Below are 26,234 nucleotides of genomic sequence, written 5' to 3' on the forward strand. Positions count from 1 at the left end.
GGCCCTGTATTGCTCCTTTGTGTGGGGTCTGTAAATCCCATCAGAAGGTGCTTGTAGAGTGTGATAAATCACTTCTTAACCTTTCCTTTGAAAAGCTAAATAGACTGTGCTGCTTAACTCACTGTAAGGCAGGACTTCCAGACCTTGAATCACTCTTGCAGCTCTTTACTGTGCCCTTTCCAATTTTTCAACATTTTTAATGATAATTTAAGATTTCATTTTTGTCTTACTTTCTCCCCACTAGTCCATTTCTGCTTCCTGGATACGAGGACTTGATAACTGTTCTTTATGAACACTTAATTTAGAAGTTAGCACTCTAGACTTGATATTTACATGTATTCTCTCTGTCTTCAATACAGTGTTGTAGGTAGCTGGACTCCTTCCTTCCAACTTCTTGTGTGTGAACAGTTTTGCCCACAGTTAACTCTCAATTTATGTATTATACATCACTTACATAATTTATCACACACAGGGGCCTTATATTATTTATCACATGCATAAAGACATTTATGTGCAGACATGCAGGTGTAGGATATGTTCTTACATAAATAATCTTATTAGTGTATTAATATTTAACCTTGGTTATATTCCAAACAAAACTTGCTCCCAAAAGTTTTACAAATCATTTCAAAAAATAGCTTTATATATAACATGTAGTATAAGTACCCTTAAAAAGCAAATGTTTACCATGATATGAAATGAATAAGTTTTCATAATATTACATTTTAAATATAGTAAATACCACATTTAATTCAAAAGCTGTAATATGGTAAATGTTGGCTTCTTCATAGCACCACTCTATATTTTTCTTCACATATTCTGATTGTCTAGTTGTGAACAGTCTTTTAAGATATATTGTCATTGACCTTATGTCACATTCCAAAATGCTATAAATAAAACAAAACTTTCTGAAAATAATTTTGAATTTTTATGAGTAAACTGAAGATTATTTTACTTTCAGAATAATTATTCTGTACAGTGTAGGTTGAAACAGGTACTAGAACATAGTCAGGTGTCCAATAACAACAGAGTTTGTTGCAAAGTGCTGATTTGTCAAGTCTGGAAAGTTTCACAGAAATATCTCCGATTTGAACTTTCATCATACCACAAACAACGTTCCAATGGAAAACTTCTAAAAAAAAATCTAGAAACCTTAGGGGTTCTCAGGGCTTCCAGGCTTCCTGATATGGAGCTGGGAACCTGGAAGCCCTGAGATCCTCGGCTCTAGTGGGCACTCTGAATGGTAGGGCTGAAACTGACATGAATCATTTTCAGTCAGCCACAGTCCAGGGAGCATATTTTGTTTCAGAAATACCATGTGTCAGTGTTCCCAAAACAGAAATTTCACAGAAGTTCAAATTTACATGATATTGTGAAAAAAATTGCTTTCAGTCTGAACTGGAACAAAAGCACGTTTCAAAATGTCAGTTTCCTATGAACCAGAAATTCCAAGTTTCAGCCAGTTCTAATATTTACCCCAAATTATAATTTGGCCAGGATGCTTGAATCCTACTCTTGATCCTACTCTTGTAAAAAGGGCTATGGGATATTTAATGACCACAAATGGTCAGGAGCACTTCAGTTTTACCTCTCGGCCAGAAGACATGCTAGGTGAAAGTCTTCCATATTCTGTCACTACATTGCTAAAGCAAATAGGCACAGTTTAAGTTAGAAGTGCAGCTGCTTGCATATTCTTGCCAATGATTGTTTATCCATCCACCTTTTTAAAAAAGAGTTTGGCATTTTGACATTTAGTCAAAAAATGCTTCCGAATTGAAAGGCGAGAGTAGCTCTGTAACCAGAGGTTTCTCAAGGTAGAAAGGTAGGCATTAGGAAATGGCTGTTGCCTTAGGCAATATTACTTCCTCTCCCTGCTGTTTCCCCTACTCAATCACCCTCCCTCTCTTCCCCTCCCCCTCCTCCTCCCCCGTGTGCACGCCCCCCCCCACACACATGTTTTGGATGTCTACCACCAAATGGGATTGAATGTCAAGAATACTGTACCGAGTACGAACACCAAAGAGGATTCCATTTCATAGCCTGAAATCCTAGTTCCCCAAGTGAAATCAGGTCTTTCCTTTGTTTACAGTCATCTCAGAGGTATACCCAGGCAGACTATTCTACATGTTAAAAGATAGCCAGGTAATAAGAGATTATTGTAAAAGGGTTGCAGCTTTAAGACCCAGTTTTGAAAGAGTAGGTCAAAGACAACAAACGTAATCGGTTGGTCACACAATCAAATCCCATCCAACCACTTGTAATTAATTATTAAAGCCCTTTTTTGTGCACTTATTTGTCAGTTTGAATAGAAGAGGCGCCAGCTGTTGGGTCACTATTGAAGATCAGCCTTAAATCATTATTATTGAATTGGTAGACTCTGGTGCCACTACTGCTGTCTTGAAGAAAAATAAGTGAAGCACAATATATTGACTCTTGGAGCAAGTTTTTTAAAATTTAATTTATTTTATAGTTACTCCTATCCTCTGTCTCCTCTGCTCTTCAGTGTACTACATTTTGAACAATATGATCCTTACACTACAGAAAATACAAATCAACCAAAGTCCAGTAATGGAGTTCCTATATATCTTGTTTCTGATTTAAATTCTTTAGAGGTGTGGAGGGGACTAGGGTGTCCAGAGGTACACAGTGTAGAATGTTAATACTGGGTACTATGATACAAGCTACTGGGATGGCATCATAAAAAATTTTAGCAAGAGAAATTGACCTCTTCCTGCGAGGTAAAGTCCCTGTGAAAGTCTAAAGAAATAACTATGACCCTAATACATTCTAATGAGGCAGTTGCTTAAGAGGTTGAATTTTTGGAGAATTAGCATAGAATAAATGCCATATGCCATCCAGCTGTTCAGATTTTACCACATTAGTTTTCTTTTTATGAAACTTATTTCTGGCTGTTCACATCCCTAAACCATTACCTGCAGAAAATAGAGTTATCAAATTAAAGTTTAATATCAAGAAAGGGAAGCAAAAATAATTTTAGTCTAAAGCCTTTATCTCTACTATTTTTATTCTGTCTGATTTTGAAAAACAGGAATATTCTTCCTTTTTTTTTTTTTTTGTTACTTTGCAAGCTGTTAGAAATTGTCATAGCATGCCAAATCATAAAAATTGCAGCATGTTTCTTTGGCTTGGAGCAGCAAACCACGGCCAGTGGGAGCTGCGATTGGCCAAACCTGCGGACGTGGCAGGTAAACAAACTGGTCCGGTCCACCAGGGGCTTTCCCTGCACAAGCGGTGGAACAAGTTTGGGAACCACTGTCCTAGGCTATGATTTATGCTAATCATAAATCATGTTTATGTTAATGCTAACATAATGCTAATCATGTTTGGACCTAAAGTGCTATGCATACAAAGTGACTTTGAAGGTACAAACCATTAAGTCTGAAGGATAAACCTAACCATTGTTCAGTTCAGAAGAAATGCAAGTCCTTCCTTCATATAATGGGTGATGTCTTGCTTGTTCTTAAATCTCCCTGTTGATGGAAAAGGGGATGAATTAGGTTTCCTGGTATCATAGAGTAAATGTAAGCTTAGCTGTATTGTGCTTCTGGTCACCTATAGGCCACATATTTATTAAGGATTCACCAGCAAAAACTTGAAAGAACTGATTTTAATCCTCAGGCAGCTCCATATACCACAAGTGAACCCGTTTAATCAAAAGCCGTCTTAAAACTAGCTAGTGATTTAAAACTTAGCTGCTTTCTTTGCAACTGAAAGAGGGAAAGCAGCTGACAAGAGTAATGTCTATAAAGGCCTGAATCATCTAAAACTGCAGTATTAAGATTATGACAATTTTCCTTAACATGCTGGAGGATTGACAACTAACTACTACAGAAGAGATTTGCAACTACCCAGACCAAATGCTCTCAAGGGAGATTTAGAGAAAAGAGACTGTGCATTATGTACATGTTTTGAATCATTTTTCATGATCAAACAGCACAAAAATAATTAACATTGACATAACTGTTAATTAACAAAATCTTGACAAATGTACATAAAAGTACAATTTAATATTGATCTTTTTCCTTTCCCCCTTGAACTACCAATCCCTTAACAGAAAATAAACACATAATTTTAAAACCCCAAACAGAACTTAATACAAGTACAAGTAAGACTGACAACTGATAGCAAATATGCCCCCTTTTTTGCAAATTCTAAAACATGGGTGAGAAAGGAAAAAGGAATGAGGAGGACCATCTCCTTAAATGTTCTGATTTATCTAATGTAACTTTCAGTTTTCTATGGTGCCCATTATCACAGATCTAAATATTATATTTAATTTATTAAAATGATTAAACTGTATACACAATAAGATTATCTATTCATTTTTTCTTATTTATTCTGCTCTTAGAGAGAGACAGTATCATGATACTAGAGTTGAGCTTGTATCAACCAAAAGTATGAATTCAAACTCCCATAAATTTTAGGGGTATTTGGATTTGTGTCATCGGATTCAGACCACTTCCTGTGAATCTGAATGCAACATGGCTTCGAAACCTAGGTGCTAGTCACTGCTTAGTCCTTTGTATCATGTCAGTTTATAAAGATGAACTTGTTGTTTGCATATTTTTGAACATTTTTTTAGTTCCCTCATAGTCCTAGGAGCAGGGAAAGATTTTTTTAAATGTAAAAGCAGATTGTTATTGTAGCTTAGTAATGTCACAGATTTTGCCATAACGGAAGGGTGGCCAGGCCAAATTTGAGTGAGTGGCGTTGAAACCTTGTGCCATGGGGTCGCAGCACCACTCAGGTTTCATCTGGCTGCCCCCCAAGCATCTGCCTGGTTTGCATATAACTACAGTGGCTTCTGCCCATGAGATATTTCAAGGATGGGGTGAGGGCAGTATTCTCTTGGGAACCTGAGGAACTGCACCTGAGGGCTTTATCTTCCCCATGAGAACTGAAACAGGAGAAGGGTGGTCTTTTTTCCCTGTCCCCTTCCTGAAGGATTGGAGGAGGGAGAATGCTTGCTGACTCAGTGGTGTCTCAAAACTCTGACAGCTGCTCAGCCAAATATGGCTAATAATTGTGTTAATCAGGAAATTAATTATTCAGTTTGTAAACTCAGATTTCTTTCACTAGAAGCTCAGAAAGGGAAGTCATATGTCAGCACTGCTGCAAGCAAAGTTGATGGCAGTGATGAGCAAACCAGAAAAAGTCTAAAGTTTGGATCTAGGATAGATAAATATGCAAAACTTTGAAACTCTTGACCTTGAGTGTGAGCTTGGAAAATTCTTGGATTCACAATTTCATAGCTCTTAAGGCCAGAAGGCACCATTATCATCATCTACTCTGATCTTCTGCCTGACTTAGGCTAAAGAACTTTGCCAAATAATTTCTGTATCTAGCTTTTGACCTCTGATTAACCTATAGCATATCTTTTAGAAAGCAATCCAGTCTTGATTTAAAGACTGTAGATGATGGAGAATCCACTATGTCCCTTAGCAGAATTATTAGTTAGCAGAATCATTTCTGAGTTGGAAAGCTATTTCAATGGAAACCTATCTGTTTCTTTGAAAATTATGAAAGATTAAGAAACTTCTGTGTTCGTGTGTAAATTTGATAGCTCAAACCAATAAACTATCCACCAATGAAAACAAGAATTTAGGCCTTTTCCACACTACAACTGAAACCATCTTGGGCCTCAAGTCTGCAAACATTTACACATGGTTCTTAATTTTACTCATGAAAGTAATCCCACTGAGTTCACATAAAGGCTCAGAACAGCCGGTATGAGCCTATATGTGTACTGCCAGCTCTGTGAAGCTACTATCTTGTTTTACAAAGTCAGCTTTCATTTTGAGGGGAGAGAGAGAAAAACACCATCCCTAACTCTGTAGTTGTTATAGTTCTGAAGAAAACCTCAAAAGTATGAACTGAGGGCTTGTCTGCAGTTAAAACGCTGCAGTGGCACAGTTGCACCTCTCTAACCCTTAGTGAAGATGTTACCTACACTGATGGAACAGCTTCTCCCATCAGCATAGGTACTCCACCTCCCCAAGAGACAGTAGCTATGTCAACAGGAGAAGGCCTCCCATTGACATAGTGCTGTCTACACCAGGAATTAGGTCAGTATAACTACGTCACTCAGGGGGATGGATTTTCCAATCCCTTGAGTGATGTAGTTTTACTGATACAAGTTGGTAATGTAGACCAAGTCAGGATATAACTGATGCAGAAGAGTCTGTGATAGTCTGCAGAGAACTGGAACAATACCTCTGAGAGCTGTGAACTGCCCCATTCATCTCAATAAGGTATTAACTCAGAAGCCTAGTGGTCATGATTTAAATGTTTTAAATGATTACTTGTTTTATTTCTCATGTCAGAAAAGAGATGGGGATCATAGATCTGAAAAAATTATTGAATAACATCTCATTTCAGTGCCAAAAGTGAGTGACATTTGAGAGATATCACAACTTATTTCTCGCCCCCCCCCAAAACAAGAAAGAGTTATGCAAGCTAAGGAGCCCAGCAGGGCCCATGGGTATAATCAGTCCCCCTGAAGGGGAGCCAGTGGAGCTCAGAGGGATGCATACTCTTATTTTGGACATCAGCACAACCTACTGTGAGTGGCATCCTGTTTTGATGACTCACATGGATAGAACATATTTTGTGAGTGGATCTTGGAAGAGTAGCACTACTGTTTAACTCAATCATGCAGATTGTTTTGTTGTTTAGAGAATCATGTTGTAGCAATGCTATAAAATGGTGAGAAAGTTATTCTCTAGAATGGCTTTTTTTAGGAAAGGTTCAGGGTAACCATTTTAGATCATTGCTAGAAAAACAGTTTTCTCAGTTGGAAGTGATGGGTACAATTGATAAAAAATTTAGTTGTGCTATATTATCATTTAGCATCTGATTAAAGGAACTATCTGTTCTTTTAATTTTTGTCAACCCAATTTAGGCTGCAATAATACAAAATCATGATATGTTTCCCACAAAGTAAAAATCAAATATTTTTTATTGCCCCATCTTGAGAATAACATTACCCCTTATTCCAAGATTAACACTGTGGCTGCCAGAAAGGGAGAAATAAATAACGTTAAAAAAAGAATAATTAATGTTAGAGTCTTAAAATAGCTCATTTTTCATACACTAATTCCACAAGAAAGCATTCAAATACTCTTTTATGAATTATACATGAGAAAAATTTCATATTGGAAACCCAAACGGAGTTATCTTAACTTTATTACTAAGACCTGTAAAATTTTATTTTACTCTTTGATATTATCCAGTCTAATGGATGGCATAAAAACCTTACATAAGAGCAATTTCATGTTATTAATGTGGCCTCTCATCACTTAGAGAAATTAATACAATATTTGCCAATGCAGCTAAACTTTAATGAAGTCACTGGGTTATTTAGGGCAGTCGGCAGCAGTTAGTAAAATAAGAGATGCACTTCTTTAGAAGCCATCCAAGAGGTTTAAAGGGAGACAGTTCAGGTTGGCAGGCTCCAATTTGACCTACTTTCTCTCCGTCTATTTCTTTTCATGATTATTAATTTTTTATTTGTATCCTCAGATTAAATGCTTTAGTAATGTCTCCTATATAAATACAAATTGAATGTTATTCACAGTTGATGGAAAGTAATTTGATTAAGGAAACTAAAATAGTTGCTGGTAAAGTTTGCAGAGGGCACGGAAATTGGTGCAGTTGTAAATAATGATAAGGATTAGGTCAATTGTATAGCATGATCTGGATCACTTGATAAACTGGTCTCATTTGAACAGCACATGTTTTAATACAGCTAGATGCAAGGTCTAGGAACAAAGAATATAGGTCATAATTTCATAGAATTTAAGGCCAGAAGAGATCATTAGAACATCTAGTCTGATCTCCTGTATATCACAGGCAATTAAATTTCCCCATGTACCCCTATACTGAGCCCTATGACTTTAGTTGGACTAAAGTATTTCAGTCCTCAGAAGACTTCAATATTGTGTGCCACAGAAAGAGAACAGGAGAGTGTCAGGTGCCACCAATGCCCAAGGCCCATGCAGGATGGGGGGAACTGTATTCTGGAAAGCACTCTGAAAAGGACATCAGAGGTTATGGTGAATAATCAACATTAGTTACTGTGGCTAAGAAGACTAACATGTTTTTTGGATGCATAACCAGGGGAGTATCAAGTAGGAGAATGGAGAGGGTATTATCTCTGCATACAGTATTTCTGAGACCATTGCTGAAATATCGTGTCCAGTTCAGGGGTGTGAACTTAAAAAGGCTGTTGAAAAACTGGGAAGGGTTCAGAAAAGAGCTGCAAAAATGATTCAAGGTCTGAAAGATCCACTTTACAATCAAAGATTTAGGAAGGTCAATCTATTTAGCTTATCAGAGAGAAGGTTAAGAGGTAACTTGACCATGATCTGTAAGTACTTATGCGAGGAGAATATTTCTAATAATAGAGGAGCTCTTTAATCTAACAGACAATGCCTAACAATATCAAATAGCTGGGAGCTGAAGTTAGGCTAATTCAGACCAGATATAATGTACAAACTTTCAGCAGTGATGGCAATTAGTCATTGGAATAATTTACCTTGTGGTTGTAGTGGTTTCTCCATGGAAGTTTATAATCAAGATTTATGTCTTTCTACAAAAATATGCTCTAGCTCAACCTCAAGATATGGACTTCATATAGGAATTACGGTACTGTGTGAGTGGAAGATTATAATGGTTTCCTTCAGGCCTTAAAATCTATGAATCCACAAACTATTCATCCTCATACTGAAGTGAAGTTGTACAGTGGAGACAGGTGAAGACTCTGGTTCTGTTCCCATCTTTTCCACTGACCCTTGTGATATTTGGCAAGTCCCTGGTTAATCTGTGTGACTTGGTTGCCCATCTGTAATACAGTTATAAGTATAATATTAGTAATAACACTTGCCTATCTCACAATTGTGTTCTGAAGAGTAATCAGTGTTTGTAATATGCTTTGAGGTCCTTGAATGAAAGACACTATATGCAAATGATGGGCCTGATTTTCAGAGGTGCTGAACACTGAAAACTGCAATTGAAGTTAATAGGCGCTGCAAGCACTCAGCATCCCTGAAAATCAGTCTCTAAAATTATTATAATTATCAAGTTTCCAAGGGATTATTACATTCAATAGCAAGGAAAAATAAATGTAAATTATGAAATATATTTTGACAGTGTTCTTTTATTAATTGGGATGAAGGTGATTTCTCTGCCTCCCTCCCTCCCTTGAAGCCTGCTAACAGCAAACAAACAAAAAGCTTAAATTTCTCTGAAAGGATGCATCTTTAAAAACATTCTTGTTTAGCATATTAAGTAGGTAAATCAAAAAAAATTGATTTTGCTAGAGCAAAACCAAAAGTGATTAAATTAAATATGCCTGGAGAACAGAACACTCCCCAAGATCAACAGTGTAATAAATGCATGTCGTTCCCCATCCTGGTGCGTTTCTAAACACTTTTGAAGTACAGTACACAGAATGCTCAACACTTAGGCTTTGTTGCAGCTGACAGCCTGTCGGCTTTAATGAAAATGCTCTCCGTTTAGAAGGTGACAGAAATTACATACATTTTCCCTTTTATGTTTTGCCATCTTTTATGTCTAGCATTTTTATGGTTTAAAGGAGTTAGTTAGAAAAGTGTTACATAAGTATGTAAAATATATTAAGAAAAAGAGGAAGAGAAATGCTTTAACCTTGTGATTATACACAGTGTGTGTTGGTGAGGAATGTATACTGTGTGATAAATCTGACAGATGGCAATAGCTCTTTATTTTGAGTCATGTTTAAAGAGGGTCAGGCAAAAATTCCTCAAGAATGTAGTAAGTAAAGGTTTTATTTAACAACTCCCTTTCTTATATCTGATCGTGAGATCATTTAAATAGTGTTAATATTACGTGTACATTCAAGGGGGCAAGCCCATATACGTGGGGCTAAGACTAGAAGAAGATTACATGTACATCAATAACTCTATATTTCAAAATAATTGTGTTTAATACATTACTCAGATAATGGTCATTTACAAATTCTTAGCTGTGCGGAGACATAATGTGATGTTTCTCTAGCTTTCAGACAGGCTTTTCAAAAAATACGACCAAATTTGACTGGCATGTGTACATAGGCACATGTGGGAACTTTTCTAGGCTGGAGTAGGGGAAAGAAGGCTCAACCAATAACATGCAGAGGTGCAAAGGGGCATTGTGGGGTCTGTGAGTGGCTTACATATCCACGCATATACCGTATGTCCCTTAGAGCAACAATAGGCAATATACATAGGTCTCAACATAAGATTCCTTTTCCTATATTGGTAGAAATAATATGCATTAGGTGGGAGATGCTGTGGGAATTCAACTTTTAAAACCAAGTATATGCAAAGACTTTGGCATGTGTGTAACTTTATGCATGAGTAATCCCTTAGTGGCTTAAATCTTTGTAGGACTGGGGCTTTACTTAGTAAAGATACTATTGTAACCAGAATCAGTCAGTATCGGAGAGGGGGACATGGAACAGCATTCACAATGCACTCCTTGTCAGTACCCAGCCCAAGCCTGGGAAGCTAATGATCCAACCAGCTGACCAAATTTGGTAATGAATCCTGGTCACGTGTCACCTGAGGTAGGTTGTGCATATGCTAAGAAGAAGAAATACAGGCGATAGTGATGCAGGGCACTTTTAGGACGTTTGTTTGGCCATTTGCACATGCAATTACATTATTCTCATACATGGTTGGGTAAATGAGATAATTAAGACCATAACTGTACACTTACATTACTTAAAATTCATTCTTTCAAGTGTGATCATTAGGCTTAAGAGTTAGCCCCAACTGAGATTAATGAGGGCAGCTCACATCTCTTGAAGTGATCATGCCAGGCTGCCTGCCGTCAGAGGAAAACATCTGTGCATTGGTTACACGGTTCACGTCATGAGGATTTCTTTGCAAACAAGGAATATAAACTTTAAAAAAAATAAAGGTCTAGATTCTGTAGACATGTTGGTCAGATACCTCAGAAGTTCTGGATCTGGACTGTGCGCTGGGTTTTTGGCATGACATGGCAAGTGTCCTTTTGAGCACAGATGTTGGAATCTTTACAAAGTACAATGTATGAAAATGCTGCACAGAAGTTAGGTTGCCAAATGATGAGTAAGAGCAGAGGAGAGTGGATTGTATAGTTTTGTCTGAGTGTGTATAGGTTGTAAATGCCATGGAAAAGGGAGGGTTACTTAGCATGGTGCAAGGGGATATAATGAAGAGTAATATGGTGAAACTCAGCAACATACATTTTTAACTGAATACCAGTGAAACACCATAGAACAGTCTTCCAAAGAAGTGGTAGAAGCCCCATCACTGGAGCCATTTAAAAGTAGACCGTACAAATAATTAGAAAATGCAACGTAGAGAGCAAGCGTATACTGGCTAGTGAAGACCTAGATGATCTAATAGATACTTTCAAATCTCTAATTTCTGTGTTTTCACCCGTTGCAAGGTTTGTCAGTAAAATTGTTCAGCTGCTGTATGAAGAGTAACCTGCACAGCCAAAGAATCCCTGTTTGGCTAAGCATTACTCCTGTAAAAGAGCTCGTAGTCACACTAGTAACCTCTTATGTAAAAGGAATGGTGCTGACCATTCTTATTGAGTTAGTTATTCATTGTTAGATCGACTATACCGTTTTCTCCAAACACTTTAATTAAAGATATTCCAATATTTTAGAATACAAATGCTGATTTTTTTCCTTGTGAGCTTTACATTGTATATTTTAGCAATAATTGTACTGCTCTGAAATACTATCTCCCAGGAGGTGGTATCTGCCTTCCACTATGCTAAGAAGCCTGTTTTGTTTCAAAGTAATCTGCACTGAAACACAAACCTTGTGCATTTCAGTAATTAAAATTTTCAAGACAATGGTCCTTGGATAGTCCAAAAAAAAAAAAAGCAGCATCTAAAGGTAAACACTTCATGTTTTAGGTTTAAATATACTCCCAAAGTGCCTCCACAGATATACATGGCTGAAAAGCCTTTTCCCCTCGCTCTCCCTATGACATATGTCCCACGTCTACCACATCTGCTCAGGTTGGGCACTGAGCTCTGCATTTGATCCAAAGTGAGCAGGAGCTCAATATCCTGTATATTTATGTTTCAATGGTAGTTTTCAACAGCAGCTCAGAATAATAGTTTAATGTCTTTTGCAAAAATGAGGAAAAATAATAGATTCAAAGTTCAGCCTAACCCTGCTTCTACTATAAGATTGGCAACCCATTATCTCTAGACTCTTATGAGGAAAACTTCAATTTTTTACCTCCGAAGACAAAACAACAAAAATCTTCAGGTGTTTTGAACACTGTAAACTCTTTTGTCTTTCAGGATCTAGATTTCTCATCACATCCACGGGAGCCTTGTATATTGTAGATGTACAGAATGAAGATGGATTGTATAACTACCGATGTATCACACGGCACAGATACACTGGAGAAACAAGACAAAGCAACAGCGCAAGACTTTTTGTATCAGGTACTCTGGAATGTCTTAAACTCAGTATCCTACATATTTCTCTCTCTAGCATACTGAACTGATAAGGCAGGAACTACTGGTACTAATAATCACTTGTCTAGCAAACTAAATGCACATGTAAGTAGGTAAGAATCTACAGTACTTTTCCTGTAGAAGTGAAATATTATAAATTTAAGTTGCTTTTTCTATTCCCCCCGCCCCACCCCAATTATTTATTTTCTGTTATATCCTATGTGGAAAATACTATCCAGAATGCTATAATGTAAACTATCCCCTCAAAATATAGAAGCTACAGGTCCAAGGATACACAGCAATTCAGTCTCAGAACTGGGATAAAAATGCAGGAATTCCTGGCTCTTAATCCACAAAATTATGTTGCTTTCTACAGTAAGATCTTAACTTTTTTTTTCTCGCAAATGGCCTTTTCATGAGTAATGTACATTTAGAGGCATGTGGTCTTTTCCTCTTGTAGTTTGAAAGATTCACTTGCTATTATTATTCTACTTTATAGTAAATATTGATTGAGATGGCTCCCATTCTGCAATATTCGTGATTTAACAATTTTATTTTAGCCTCGGGGACCAGATGTCCCGATTTTATAGGGACAGTCCCGATTTTGGGGTCTTTTTCTTATATAGGCTCCTATTACCTCCCCACCCCCATCCCAATTTTTCACATTTGCTGTCTGGTCACCCTATTTTAGCCACTGGGCCTGTGAATGCAACACTCAGTGCCATCATGTCAAACTATCGCTGAGGTATTAGTCTTCCTAATTAGTGTGCACAAAGAGTAAAAAGCAGATAAAGCTAGGAAAGAGAGAGTTAAAAATGAAACTCCACCTTCCTGTATCTTCGTAATCAAATACACATGGCCCTAAAATTTGAAAAAGAGGTTGGGCAGTAAAATTTGTCCCGGGATTTGGTTGAATTATGCAAACAAATTTGCATGTCCAAATGAAAGTTATTTTCAAAATTGAACAGGCAAGCTGCATAAAAAATTAATGCTTCTCCAAATAACATTGGTGGGGAGGGGAGAATAGGAGCTAGGCTTTAGTATGTATTTGGTGAATTTTAGTAGGTCTACAGTGCTTTACAAGCATTAATTTGTCACTTCCATTAGGTAAATAGGTATGCATTACTATCCTAAGTTTTCCAAAGGGCATAATTGAAGAAAAAAGGGTAACTGACTTAACCAAGGGTGTTAGTGTCAGGAGTAAGGTTAAAAAGCAGGAGTCAGTGATCATATTTAAATTGCATCCAGGTGTCTTCACCCTACAGGCTTACAAATGAGAAGGCAGATCATAGAGCAGTGTGTTTTATTTTTCTTTTACAATCTCATTATTTTAAAGCCAGCATCACAATTGTTGTATATCTAATGATTTTGGAACACTAGGGGTTGTCAATACTGCACTCCTCCATGTCCCCTGTCTCCTACCCTCTGTTCCCAGTCTTAATACAGGGAACCGGGAGGGAGCTGAGAGTAGCAAGAGGAGGCAAGGGTTGCTGGGACTGGGATTTAGTGCCACAGCATAGGATTAGAACCCCCATTTACAAACAGAGGCCCCGAAGGGATCTTCTGTGTCACTGAATCCAGTCCCCTGCTATTGCAGGCAACCCTACCATGTAATCCCATTCATAAATGTAACAAGTTCCGTCTTAAAACCAGTTAGGTTTCTTGCCCCCACTAGTCCTACTGGAAGGCTGTTCCAAAACATCCCTCCTCTGATGGTTTTTGTGTGTGTGTGTGTGTGTGTGTGTGTGTGTGTGTGTGTGTGTATGTGTGTGTGTGTGTGAATGAATGTCTTTGTACATGTCTGTTTCTGTATCCAAAAATCATTACACATCTGCAAAATCAGCTGCTTTTGTGCCCCAGACTATAAGTGCGCAGCCTCTCCCCCTCCCAGCCTCCCAAGAGGCTATCCTTCCTTTTTGATGCATATGGCATGGTTTATAGCTAGGGTTTCTGGGGTTTTTCCCCCCGTTCTTAATTTATAAACACTGATAAAACACCCATATATCTCTCATTTAAAAAAAAGAAAGTAATTTGGTGTTTATCCAATAAACACTAGACATGGTTACTTATATCTAAGGGTTTGTCTACACGGAGCAGTAATGCAGATTACAGGGGTATGATTTCTAAAGTGCATTAATGTGGTGTGCATTAATTAGTCAGTATAGACCTGGCAGGTGCTCACTAAAGATTCACTGGTGTGCTTTAACGTAGTGCTGTCTGAAACAGTACTACATTACAGCATGCTAGAGAATATTACAAAGAGATTACTCATTACAGTACAGTATATACAAAAAAGAAAGCCCACCTGCCCCTGATTTTTGGACATCCAAATAAAACTCAAAAAGTGCTAAAAATAAATTCTGAAAAATGAAATTAATAAACTTGAAAACAGAAGCTCTAATTACAGCATTGTAGCAATTACCTGTTTTCACTATCAAACAGCTGTTATATATTCATAGCCCTGCAGATCATTCTGGGTATAGCAACTGTCACAAGCCAGCAACTAAAGGACTCATTCTCCTTCTCTGGGATTAATCCTTTATGAGGGAAATCTGGTGATTAAATCCACAAATCCCCACTTCTTGCAGCTTGCCAGCTGTGACTGAGATCTTAGGTCACAAAGTCTTGCAAAAGGATCAAACCGACTGTTCCCCTTTCTTCTGTGAATGTTATCTAATGGTTGATCAGCCCCTTTGAAAATATAAATCAGTATGTAAATGCTAAATATTATTTCATTATACAATCCAGAAGTAGTTCACTATTCAAGTCCTGCTATTTGTACTATGTCCCATGTGGTTGAAACACTCACTCCTAATTTTTCCAGCCAGATGAGGAAATATAAGTCCAGCACAATGGTCTGTTTGATTATCCCAGATATTTGGTCTTAACAGTAAAAGTTGATTTCCATCCTTCCCATTCAGCCCTGAAATATTGCCCCACTCCCTCATGCAGTCAAGCTAAAACTGAACCAGCGGTAATCTGTAATCAAGCCATTATCTTGACCAACAAAGGAGGATTTCTACCCCAGTGGCTTCCTGGAAAAAGTGGGAGAGAGGGCTTTCTGCCTGTTCCATCACTTATGCCTACTTTGAGCAGCCCAGGGGATATACCTCTACATGGAGTTCCCTTTCCTGCCCAATTCCACACACACAGCATTGTGGGAAGTCTGGTGCATCCTAATGTACACCACCTTAACTTCAGCATTTGGGGCTTTTGAAGTGGTTAGTTTTACACCCTTGAAAAGCTAACTTCTGTTCTCATTTACACTCATGCAATCCTGCTGAAATCCCTGGGGTAGCAAGCTGTAACCAAGAGCCGAATCTAGCTTCATGCACAGAATTCCACCGCCCAATGACTTTGTTTTAACAGGACACACACACAAAATCCAGAGCCGAACAGTGTCAGACACAATGTTTTGCCTCAATTTTCCATTGTCCTTGTTCACAGCCTCCTGCAGCTGACTGCTGAATCACAATATTTTAAAGAGGTTGTTGCAGTTTGTTTTTCTTTAGATTTTTGAATTGGGATATATTGCTTTCTTGTTTACTTTATTGGAGGTGATTACAAATAGAGAATTGGGTTTCTTTTCCTCTTTTCCTTTCTGTTTTTAACTGAAAAATGGCTAATGGCTTTGTAGGAGCTCCTACCAGGAATCTTTTTGAGGACTAGCCTATGAGAAAATATGGCTATTGAAGAGATACTTGAATACATTGGAACAGAATGCAAGAAAGAGGGGTCACTTTAGTTTTATTTTGTACATCCCAAAATGGATCTGTATTATCTATATCTATATTATCTCCTCCACCACACATGCTTTGTAAACCAGTGCATGTGCCACAGGGAATAACTGTTCCATGAAGCAAGCACACGCATGTTGGACTCTGGTATTTTAGATCTCTTTTTTTCCCTCAATCCACTTCTTTAGTTCCCTGTATCTGAATAGGTGATCCTTGTCGTGTTTCAAGGTCTGAATGTCACTTCATGGATTTTCACTTTAGGGGGTTGCAAACTGTACCACTCAGACCTGTCAAACACTTTGAAACTGAAAACATTTATTCAAAAACCTCCTGCTCCTGGAAGCTTTTTAATAGTGTTGCACAAAAGTGGCAACCAAACCAAACAAACAAAGAAGTGGAATTTCCTGTAAAATGTGTAGCCATTTTATATGCAACTTGTAGACGAGGGATGAAAACACTTAAAAAAAAATTCAGATCTACCTAGGTGGTGTTTGGGATTCAGCTGGAGCCAGTAGAGGTTGTGATGTCATCTGGGTCCCTCTTGTCAGGACCTCTCAGGATTAGGGTTACGAAGGCCCAGGGTCCCAGGAGATAGGGAGAGTGTCAGCCACGATGGTGAAACTTGTTCTAGTAGCCAATTTTTCTCCTCAAAGTCTCTTTCTTTAAGGACCCGCAAACAGAGGGATGGAATAACCTGTCCCCTCATTATTTTGTCAACAATTAGGCCTGGTTTCTGACACACCAATTATGGTTACTTTTCTTGTTTACCAAATATGATCTTAACACAGTGCTTGAGTAATATCAGTAGGCCTTTTTAAAAAATTCAGTCTTTGTCTCCTTTTCGTACCCTTTTCCATAAACATTTGTTGTTATGGGTTATTGTGGTGTCTCATGAACTTACACTCACTTTTTACAGTTGGGCTCACAATCAGGGTAAATTTGCAGGCCCTATTATCACAACAGGATATCCAAACCTCATCTGTTTTAGTGGAACATGGGCATCTAATTCCCTTAAGTAGCTTTGACAATCACAGCCAGGATGTATTTTAAAAGTCACTTCCAAGTTTTAAAAAAATTATAAAATCAGTTTTAAAAAAATTAAACAAACTGACTTAAGGTGGCCAGGATGTTATGATCTTCTCACTGCATCACTGATTCTCAGTTACTCTGTAGCATCTGTTGTATTTTACACCCTCATGATAGTGCTACTTCATCTACCTTTTTGTTCTGATGTGCCTCAGATCTTTTTTTCACTCCAGCATCATGATGGACAATATCATCTGGTTGATACCAGCAGCATCACAACTCATCAGCTTTGTGGTTTGATTAAATGCCCATAAAATAGCATACATCAGGGGTAATATACAGGTTAGTGTCCTCTTGAGTCTGGTTAGAAAATATATAAAATGTTGTATCACTACATGCAGCTCCTATAGCCATCCCAGGCACATCCCTGGTGGAATTAAGACTACATCTGTACTTCATTTAGTAGCAGAGAAGACCACTGTGCACCTGAAGCTCCTTAAACATATGCTATGTTGAACAGTCCACTGAAGTGTCAGCATATCTTAGGGACCATTATTAGCATCCTATCCATATTTGCATTTCTCCTGAGTTGACTCCATCAAAACCAAGTTGAGGCAGCAGGATGCCAAACAGGATATATACAGAAAACTCTTGTTACACAACATCTTCACGTTGTGGCTGCGGTCTGACACTACAAACCAGAGATGAAATAGGAGCAGGTTAACCACTTTGTTATGATTGCTTTCAGCTTTTCTAAAATGTTACAGGGAGAGTGTAATTTCTGAAAGCCGCACATGCACAGCACGACATGCTAACAAATGTTATAGGTAGTGTTGCCAAAGATAGACCCAATGGCTATTGATGCATGTAAAATCGTTGGTTTGGATGGTAGAGCTTACAGTTGGTGAAAGCATGCTGTAGAACTGATGTTCTTCCTCAAGTGATTGCACATGTCCATTCCACTGTAGGTGTTTGTGTGCTCCATGGCACAGCTGTTGGAGAGTTTTTTCCCCTGGAGATACCCATTGGGGTGGCACAAGAGCTTTCTGCTGACTCATGAACCACACGCAGGCATAAAGGGCAGAGCCACCCTGACACTCCCCACCCCCGACACACAAACACTCTTAGTTCCCTCCTACTTCCCATGACAGTTGCTGGAGCTCCCTTATATTGATTCTGCAAGTCTTTTCTTTTCGTGTAGAAGCAGTACCATTTTTAGAATCTTTGTAGTTAGTTAGCGTAGATTAGTTGAAAAAGAAAAAAAGTGGGCTTTTTTTGTTGTTTGTGTGTTTCTGGTGCCTAATCTGGGTACCAGCCCGGGTACTGGAGTTATGCTGCACTCTTGGGGCTTCAAGCCCTGCCACTTTTGTGGTAAGGCAGTGCTGATTAGGGACTCTCACCTCAGCTGCTTTAAGTGCTTGGGGAAGGCTCACGTAAGTGACAGATGTAGCATCTGTAAGGGCTTTAAGCCCTGCTTTGAGAAGGATTGAGGGTTTCCCCCTCAATCAAGAGCATCTCTGCATACATCTCATCCAACTCCATCTACTGGCCATAAAGAGCATCAGTGCTGCAAACAACTTAGCGTTGGTACTGAGCCCAGCACCAAGCAAATTGCCCCTGGAAATTTCCACTACTTGCATCCGACGAACTGGGTATTCACCCACGGAAGCTCATGCTCCAATACGTCTGTTAGTCTATAAGATGCCACAGGACTCTCTGCTGCTTTTACAGATCCAGACTAACACGGCTACCCCTCTGATACTTGCTAAGCAAATTCAGGATCCATCTCATGAGCAATCCCAAGAAGAGTGGGAATGGGACCAGCCCCCAGTTGACATTGGTGGAGATGTCCTGCTCTAGGGAAGTTCAGGAGGTGCTGCTGAATAGTACAAAACCATCACAGAAGATCACTCTACCTGGCTAAATGAAAGATTTTCCATTTGATCCAGACAGAAAGGGTTTTCCCCAATCTTTGCTTCTATTAGGCACATGCTGGACTATCTTCTGTCCCTAAAACACCAAGTATTGGAGATTAGCTCAATCAGCGTGCAGATATACCTATCTCACAGAGCTGGAAGGGACCCTGAAATGTCATTGAGTCCAGTCCCCTGCCTTCACCAGCAGGACCAAGTACTGATTTTGCTTCAGATCCTGAAGTGGCTACCTCTAGGATTGAACTCACAATGCTAGGTTTAGCAGGCCAATGCTCAAACCACTGAGCTATCCCTCCACCCAGCATCTAGCCTAGCATTCCCACCTATTGCTAACTGATCTCTTTTTTCCATCCCAATGTCTGTAAGACTTTTAAAGGGCCTGGACAAACTATTTCTGCATGTGCAGAACGCTGCTCCCCCATGCAGCCTGAATCTAATCTTAGCAAAGATGATGGGTTCCCTCCACTTCGAGCCTCTATTGACCTGCTCCCAGCTGCATCCTTTGATGAATGTAGCTTTTTTAGTGGCCATTATACTAGCCAGAAGAGTGGGAGATCACAGGGCACTAGTGTCAGATCCTCCGTAGACATGTTTCTACCCAGAAAATGTTTGCCATCATCCTCACCCAAATTTTTTTTACCAAGGTGGTTTCCACTTTTCATATTAACCAAGAAATCTTCTTGCTAACTTTCTTTCCAGCACATCATGGTCATCAGGATGAGGAGAGCCTTCATGCTCTGATGTTAGAAGAACTTTCACTTTTTACCTGGATCAGATTAAACATTGCAGTTCTTCAACTCAGTTGTTTATTGCATTTGCAAACAGTAGGAAGGGCAGTTCTGTATTCACTCAAAGGATCTTGTCTTGGATATCCAGTTGTATTTGTTTTTGTTACAAGTTGGCTAACATGAAGCCTCTGGATAGAGTGTTGGGTCATTTGACTAGGTCCCAAGCAGCCTCTGTGACCTTTCTGGCTAACATTCCCATATTAGACATTGGCAAAGCAGCAACCTGGTAATCTTGTCCTACATTTACCTCTCATTATGCCATCTCCCAACAATCTAGAGACAATGCTAAATTTGGATGAGTGGTCCTCCAGTCCCTGTTCACATAGACTCTGAACCCACCTGCACTTGGGGTTGCTTGTGAGTCAGCTGCAGTGGCACGGGCATGTGCAGTCACTCAAAGAAGAAGAAACAGTTAGTAAACTTTCTGTAACTGCTGTTCTTCAAGATGTGTTGCACACGTCCATTCCAGACCCTGCTTTCCTTCCCCTCTCTATCGGAGTGTTCTGGGGGACAGGAACTGAGGGGGAGTCAGGGACAATTCTGCCCTTTATAGCTGTGTGCAGTACATGAGGCAGCAAAGAACAACAGTTACGGAAAGGTTAAGTAACCATTTTATAGTGATTCAAGTGTTTTGCTAGCATCCAGATAGAGGCAAAGATTGTGTGGTTATCTTTGATTAAACCTCACAATTCACATTTTACTCACTTTTTATATAAAATTAACGTGGGTGACTGCTTAGTCCATTTGTTTTCAGTCTAATGGCATTTTATTTTTTAGAACTGTTTTTATAACTTGCATAACAACTCTATAGTACACAGCAGATGGAGTGCAACAAATAGATCAACGTATGCTAGGTGAGAGAGAGGGCGAAGTTTAACATGTGGAGTCTACCATGGTTAAAATGTCGCAAAATTGATTAAGATAGAAGAAAAATAGCTTCATTTAAGTCAACATTTGATATTATGATCATTATTTATTTTATTTTACGTTAGTAGCAGTAGTAATAAATATGTATTGTGTGGTAGTGCCTAGAGGCCTCAGTTAGGTTGGGCTCCATTGTACAGCGTGCAGCACAAGCATAAGAAAATGACAGCCCCTGGTCCTAAAGAGCTTACAGGCTAAAAAACAAGACATAACACATAGATCATTATGTTTGGTGAAGGTATCAAAGCATAAACATGGAGTTGATGTGGCACGTTTCTCTAGAATAGAAATAACAAGAGTCACATGGCAGTTGGGACTTGTTTGTGTGAGAATGTCTTTCTGGGAACCTGGACAAAGAGCAGTTTGCTGGAGTTATAAGCTCTAGTTTACTTTTGCTATCTAAGATTCCTTTTTAAGAATATACAATATTTGTCAATTAGACTACAAACACACTGCCCCTTGCTTCTGCCCATTTCTCTTCTGACAAGGGAGTAATTCACTCTTCTAGTTCAAAACCCTCCGACCACTTAGAAGTGGGTAGAATATGTTGGTTTAGTTCTTGGTGAAATGTGTTTACACTTTCTGGCTCTTCTCTTTCCTGATGGGTGACGTGAAAAATGACTGCCACCTGGAAAAAATCCAGTGGGAGGTCTTCCAAGTAATCATGCAATGTTTAGTTAGTACATGCTGCTGGAAGTAAGCCAGTACTGCTGAGATACCACAATCTGGATGACTGGTGCACAGTAGCAGTTTACAGTACATAAAATTCTGGGATAGCAACTAAAAAAAGAAAGATAAATAGCAGCATATTGCTTAGAAAATGTAATAATCTTAATTAACTACACTGAAAACATCTATTTGCTTTCCAGACCCAGCAAACTCAGCACCGTCTATTCTGGATGGGTTTGACCAACGTAAAGCCATGGCAGGACAGCGAGTGGAGCTGCCTTGCAAAGCATCGGGGCACCCAGCACCAAAGTACCGTTGGCTGAAGGACAATGTTCCCTGGGAGCCAGATAGCAGGTTTCGGCAGACAGTCACAGGTCTGCTGATAGAGAACACACGTCCTTCAGACTCAGGCAACTATGTTTGTGAGGTGTGGAACAACTATGGTACTGCTGAGGTGATAGGGCATCTACATGTAAAACGTAAGTCCAGGACTGAATGTGGCAAGTATAATTTCAAACCCATGATTGTGCTTGGTTTTGCAATGGAAGGAAAAGAAAAAAATATTTTGTAGAAGTTTCTTTTGTTATTGTTTTTGTTGCTGTTACTTGTTTTGTTATTGTCAATGGTGGCTGCTTGAAGCTGCTCAAAGGTTTGGAATGTTATAAACTGCCTTAGTGGAGATGGATTAGTGAGCAGAATGCAGATGAGAGATCAGAAGTGCAAAATGAACACAGTTTATCACATGGTTATGTGATTTTTCACATAAAGGATGTATTTTGCTTAGTAATAGAAATAGATGAATTGCAAACTGTCTTCTGAATAAAAGTGTCAAGCTCTGGTCACTGGGATTTCTGCTATTCATTATTTTGAATATTCAGATAATCCTGGAGTATTCATGAAAATGTATGAAAATCCTGAATGTCTCATGAATTTTATCATAAATGATTATTAGTCTGAAATGCTGTATTGGAAAGGCATTATTTGCTGTTTGTTATTCTTCTGTTGTTTAATTTTTTTGGTATAAAGGAGCAGAAACAATACCATTCGACTTAGATTTCCAACCACACAACATGAATAAGAAATTGTGAAAAGGAAAAGTGTGTGAACAATCCATTGTCTAAAAATTATTCAGTGAATAATTACAAATAACAAATACATCCAAAGAAAATCAGGATAATTTATCAATGATTCACAAATTAAAAAAGATGGCTACATTTGTAAAGCATTCATAACAGGTAGATGAATCAGATCCACTTAATATTGTACAGGCTCATAACAGATCAGGAATATCTAGCAATCCTCAATAGGGAAATAATATTTACATTATTATATTATACAATATTCTTTAAAGCAGAATTAAGTTAACTAAGAAATTGTCTATATGTGTCTAAAATATATATAATTCTTTATTTAACTCATCTGTTTTACAGAATATAGTATAACATCTTATATCTATAGCTGTGTGTGTGTGTGTGTGTGTGTGTGTGTGTGTGTGTGTGTGTGAGAGAGAGAGAGAGAGAGAGATGTAAAATAAATAAGTAATATTGATAGCGCTTCCAATATTAGGTAAAATGTTGGTCATTAAACATGCTAAATAAACAATATCTCATCACATTTGATTCATAACACATATCCACAGATAATAAAAGAGATATATTATATTTTGAATTATTTCTTGTTGATAGAGCTGGTATTGAACAAAAAGCCTGGGGGAGAATCCCATCTGGATATAAATTTCATGGTGGTATGTTATATATTGTGACAAAGTTCCTCCTCTACCTTGGTGGGTCCTGAGCTTATTTGGCAGATTTGCTCACCTCAGTGATCTTCCCCACAGTCTGAGTCAGCTTCTCCTGTGTCTGATCAGGAGTTGGGAGGTTTGGGGGGAACCCGGGCCCACCCTCTACTCCGGGTTCCAGCCCAGGGCCCTGTGGATTGCAGCTGTCTATAGTGCCTCCTGTAACAGCTGCATGACAGCTACAACTCCCTGGGCTACTTCCCCATGGCATCCTCCAAACACCTTCTTTATCCTCACCACAGGACCTTCCTCCTGGTGTCTGATAACGCTTGTACTCTTTAGTCCTCCAGCAGCATACCCTCTCACTCTCAGCTCCTTGCGCCTCTTGCTCCCAGCTCCTCACATGCACTTCCTCTCCTCTGGTTCACTCCTTCCCTGACTGGAGTGAGCTCCTTTTTAAACCCAGGTGCCCTGATTAGCCTGCCTTGATTGGCTGCAGGTGTTCTAATCAGCCTGTCTGCCTTAATTGGTTCTAGCAGGTTCCTGATTACTCTAGTGCAGCCCTTGCTCTGGTCACTCAGGGAACAGAAAAGTACTCATCCAGTGACCAGTATATTTGCCCTCTACCAGACTCCTGTACCCCACTGGCCTGGGTCTGTCACAATATGTACTGGGCCCAATCAAAATGTAGGGAGGTTGGGATGCAGATCCAAATTCAGTAGGTTTAGTTGTTGGTATGTGTGTGGATAAAGACTCCCTTACTTATGTTTACTATTGTTACTTCAATACTGTGAATTTTCTTTCACACATAATATCAAACTTCAATAAAAATATATCATCATATTCTTAAATGGTGATACTGAGAATAAAGTCAGGTGGGCTATCTTACTGCTTTGTGTACTTATCCCACAGTGAGTTCCACACAGGGGCACCCTCACATCCAGGCAGAGCCCCACTGATGGCAATGGGACTCCAGCTGGGTATAGGGGTCTGCCTGTGCAGAACTAATTGTGGGACTGTGGCCTTAAAAGGCCCTTGAAATCAAACATGGCCACCTATTCTCATTTCAGAGATGTGTATTTGTGATTCAGTGTTTTTTCTCAGTGAAAGGTCACCTGTTAGTCATATTTTTTTTAAAAGATACATAATGTCTTCCTTTCCCCCCCCTCCTTTTGACTTAAATCTTCAGAGCCTCTGAAAGCCACAATCAGTCCACGGAAAGTTAAAAGCAGTGTTGGTAGTCAAGTGTCCTTGTCCTGCAGTGTGACTGGAACTGAGGACCAAGAACTCTCCTGGTACCGAAATGGTGAAATCATTAACCCTGGAAACAATGTGAGGATCATGGGGATCAACCGTGAGAATCTCATTATGGATGGCATGGCCAAAAGTGATGGTGGAGCATACCAGTGCTTTGTACGCAAGGACAAGATGTCTGCTCAAGACTATGTTCAGGTGGTGCTAGAAGGTTAGTCATTACCTGCTTTAGTGGGGTTACTGGCTACAGTGAAGTGTTATTGTATGTATATAGTATATATAATATGCTTGTGGTCTCCAATTATAAAGAGAGAGAAGACCCTGTGCCTGTAGGAAGGATCAAACTAGCCACACACTTTGGGAGATATTTGTGCCTCTTCATGCTCCAGAACAACAAATGAGAGAAAATGAAGGTCCAAGTGTCAAATAAATTGATTTGAAAAATATTCCTCCTACTGAAGCCCCACCAAATGCATTAATTTTCTGCTGCTATCCAAAATTCTGTAACTCCAGGACAAGAGAGAAGAGAGATCCCTACTGAGGATCAAACATTTCATTCCAAACGCAGTTTTCAGGCTGGCTGTGAAATCAGTTGAAGGTCTGGAGATCATACTAAGTAACTGACACAATGTTCCACATAATAATCAAGTGAGGAAAGTAATCAATTTGTACAGAGCCGGTTCACTAATGAGGCTGTAGTGCAGTCATGGCATGGCCACTATTTTTAGTCTTTATAGAAAAAGAAGAGATTACCTGCCTGGACCTAGTTACTGCGGCAACCATCTCTTGTGACTAAGAAAGCCTAAAGAGCATATTGATAATCTATAATGATGTCGAGAGAGTGCAGGTTATCAGAGAGCGACAGCAGGAAAGATTTCAAAGACACTCGGGTCTTGCTGGGAAAATAATGTCTGCTTTCATCTCCAAAAAAGCCTGTCACTTGAATAAAAAAAGGGCAGAGGTGCATACTGAGCACACTCACTGATTTATTTGTCGTGTGTCAGTTTCCATTCAGGATAAAAAGCCGATAGCTTTTTTGTCTTGTGAGAGATGACAGTGCGAATGCATGGAAAAGGAAAGGAAGAGAGAGAGAGTCAGAGATGAAGAAAGAAATTTTAAATACTCTGTCACGCATCCAATAGGACAAGAACAAAGAGAGAGGGAGAGAGAAAAAATATATAAGAAACCCAACTTAATGTCCCTGCTGAAATGTAGGTGTTTCAATGTACTGGAAATGATAATTTTGATGCTCTTAGGTGATTGTGCTGGGGAGAGAGAACACTGCTGTACTTTTTTTTAATCCTGCTGAGATTCAGCACATTTTGTGGGGATAGCAATTCAAGCTCCACACACATCACAAGATCTCCCTCAGTTTTCTGTGTGATCCTGTGTTGAGATTACTAGGTAAGGAGAGGCTATTTCCAATGGCATTATGCTGGTCTGAGCCTCCATGAAATGTGCAGAGTGCACTACGTATTCTCTCACAACATTAGAGTTACTGATGCTTGTCACTGATGTCCTTCCCCATTACATCTTGTATGGAATTAAAATGAGTTATTCCCATAGGGCAAAGCCCACTGGGTGGGAAGAGAGGGGTTTTCAAGAGGCTTAAGCCATTCTTTATACTGTGATTAAACCACCCTCTTATAGTCTT

At 39.1% G+C, this 26,234-nt stretch overlaps 1 protein-coding gene across 2 annotated transcripts in view; it reads left to right on the forward strand.

The window, feature by feature from the left end:
• DSCAM (DS cell adhesion molecule) overlaps window positions 1-26,234 on the forward strand; it is a 627,413-nt gene that overhangs the window by 366,284 nt on the left and 234,895 nt on the right. For both annotated transcript variants that reach the window (XM_039513797.1, XM_039513791.1), the window contains exons 4-6: window positions 12,352-12,498; window positions 21,789-22,067; window positions 24,516-24,791. In XM_039513797.1, coding sequence (XP_039369731.1) covers window positions 12,352-12,498; window positions 21,789-22,067; window positions 24,516-24,791 — 702 coding nt within the window. The remainder of the gene's footprint in view (window positions 1-12,351; window positions 12,499-21,788; window positions 22,068-24,515; window positions 24,792-26,234) is intronic.

Source organism: Mauremys reevesii, linkage group 1, assembly GCF_016161935.1.
Source record: "Mauremys reevesii isolate NIE-2019 linkage group 1, ASM1616193v1, whole genome shotgun sequence".
In the NCBI taxonomy this organism is placed as follows: domain Eukaryota; kingdom Metazoa; phylum Chordata; order Testudines; family Geoemydidae; genus Mauremys; species Mauremys reevesii.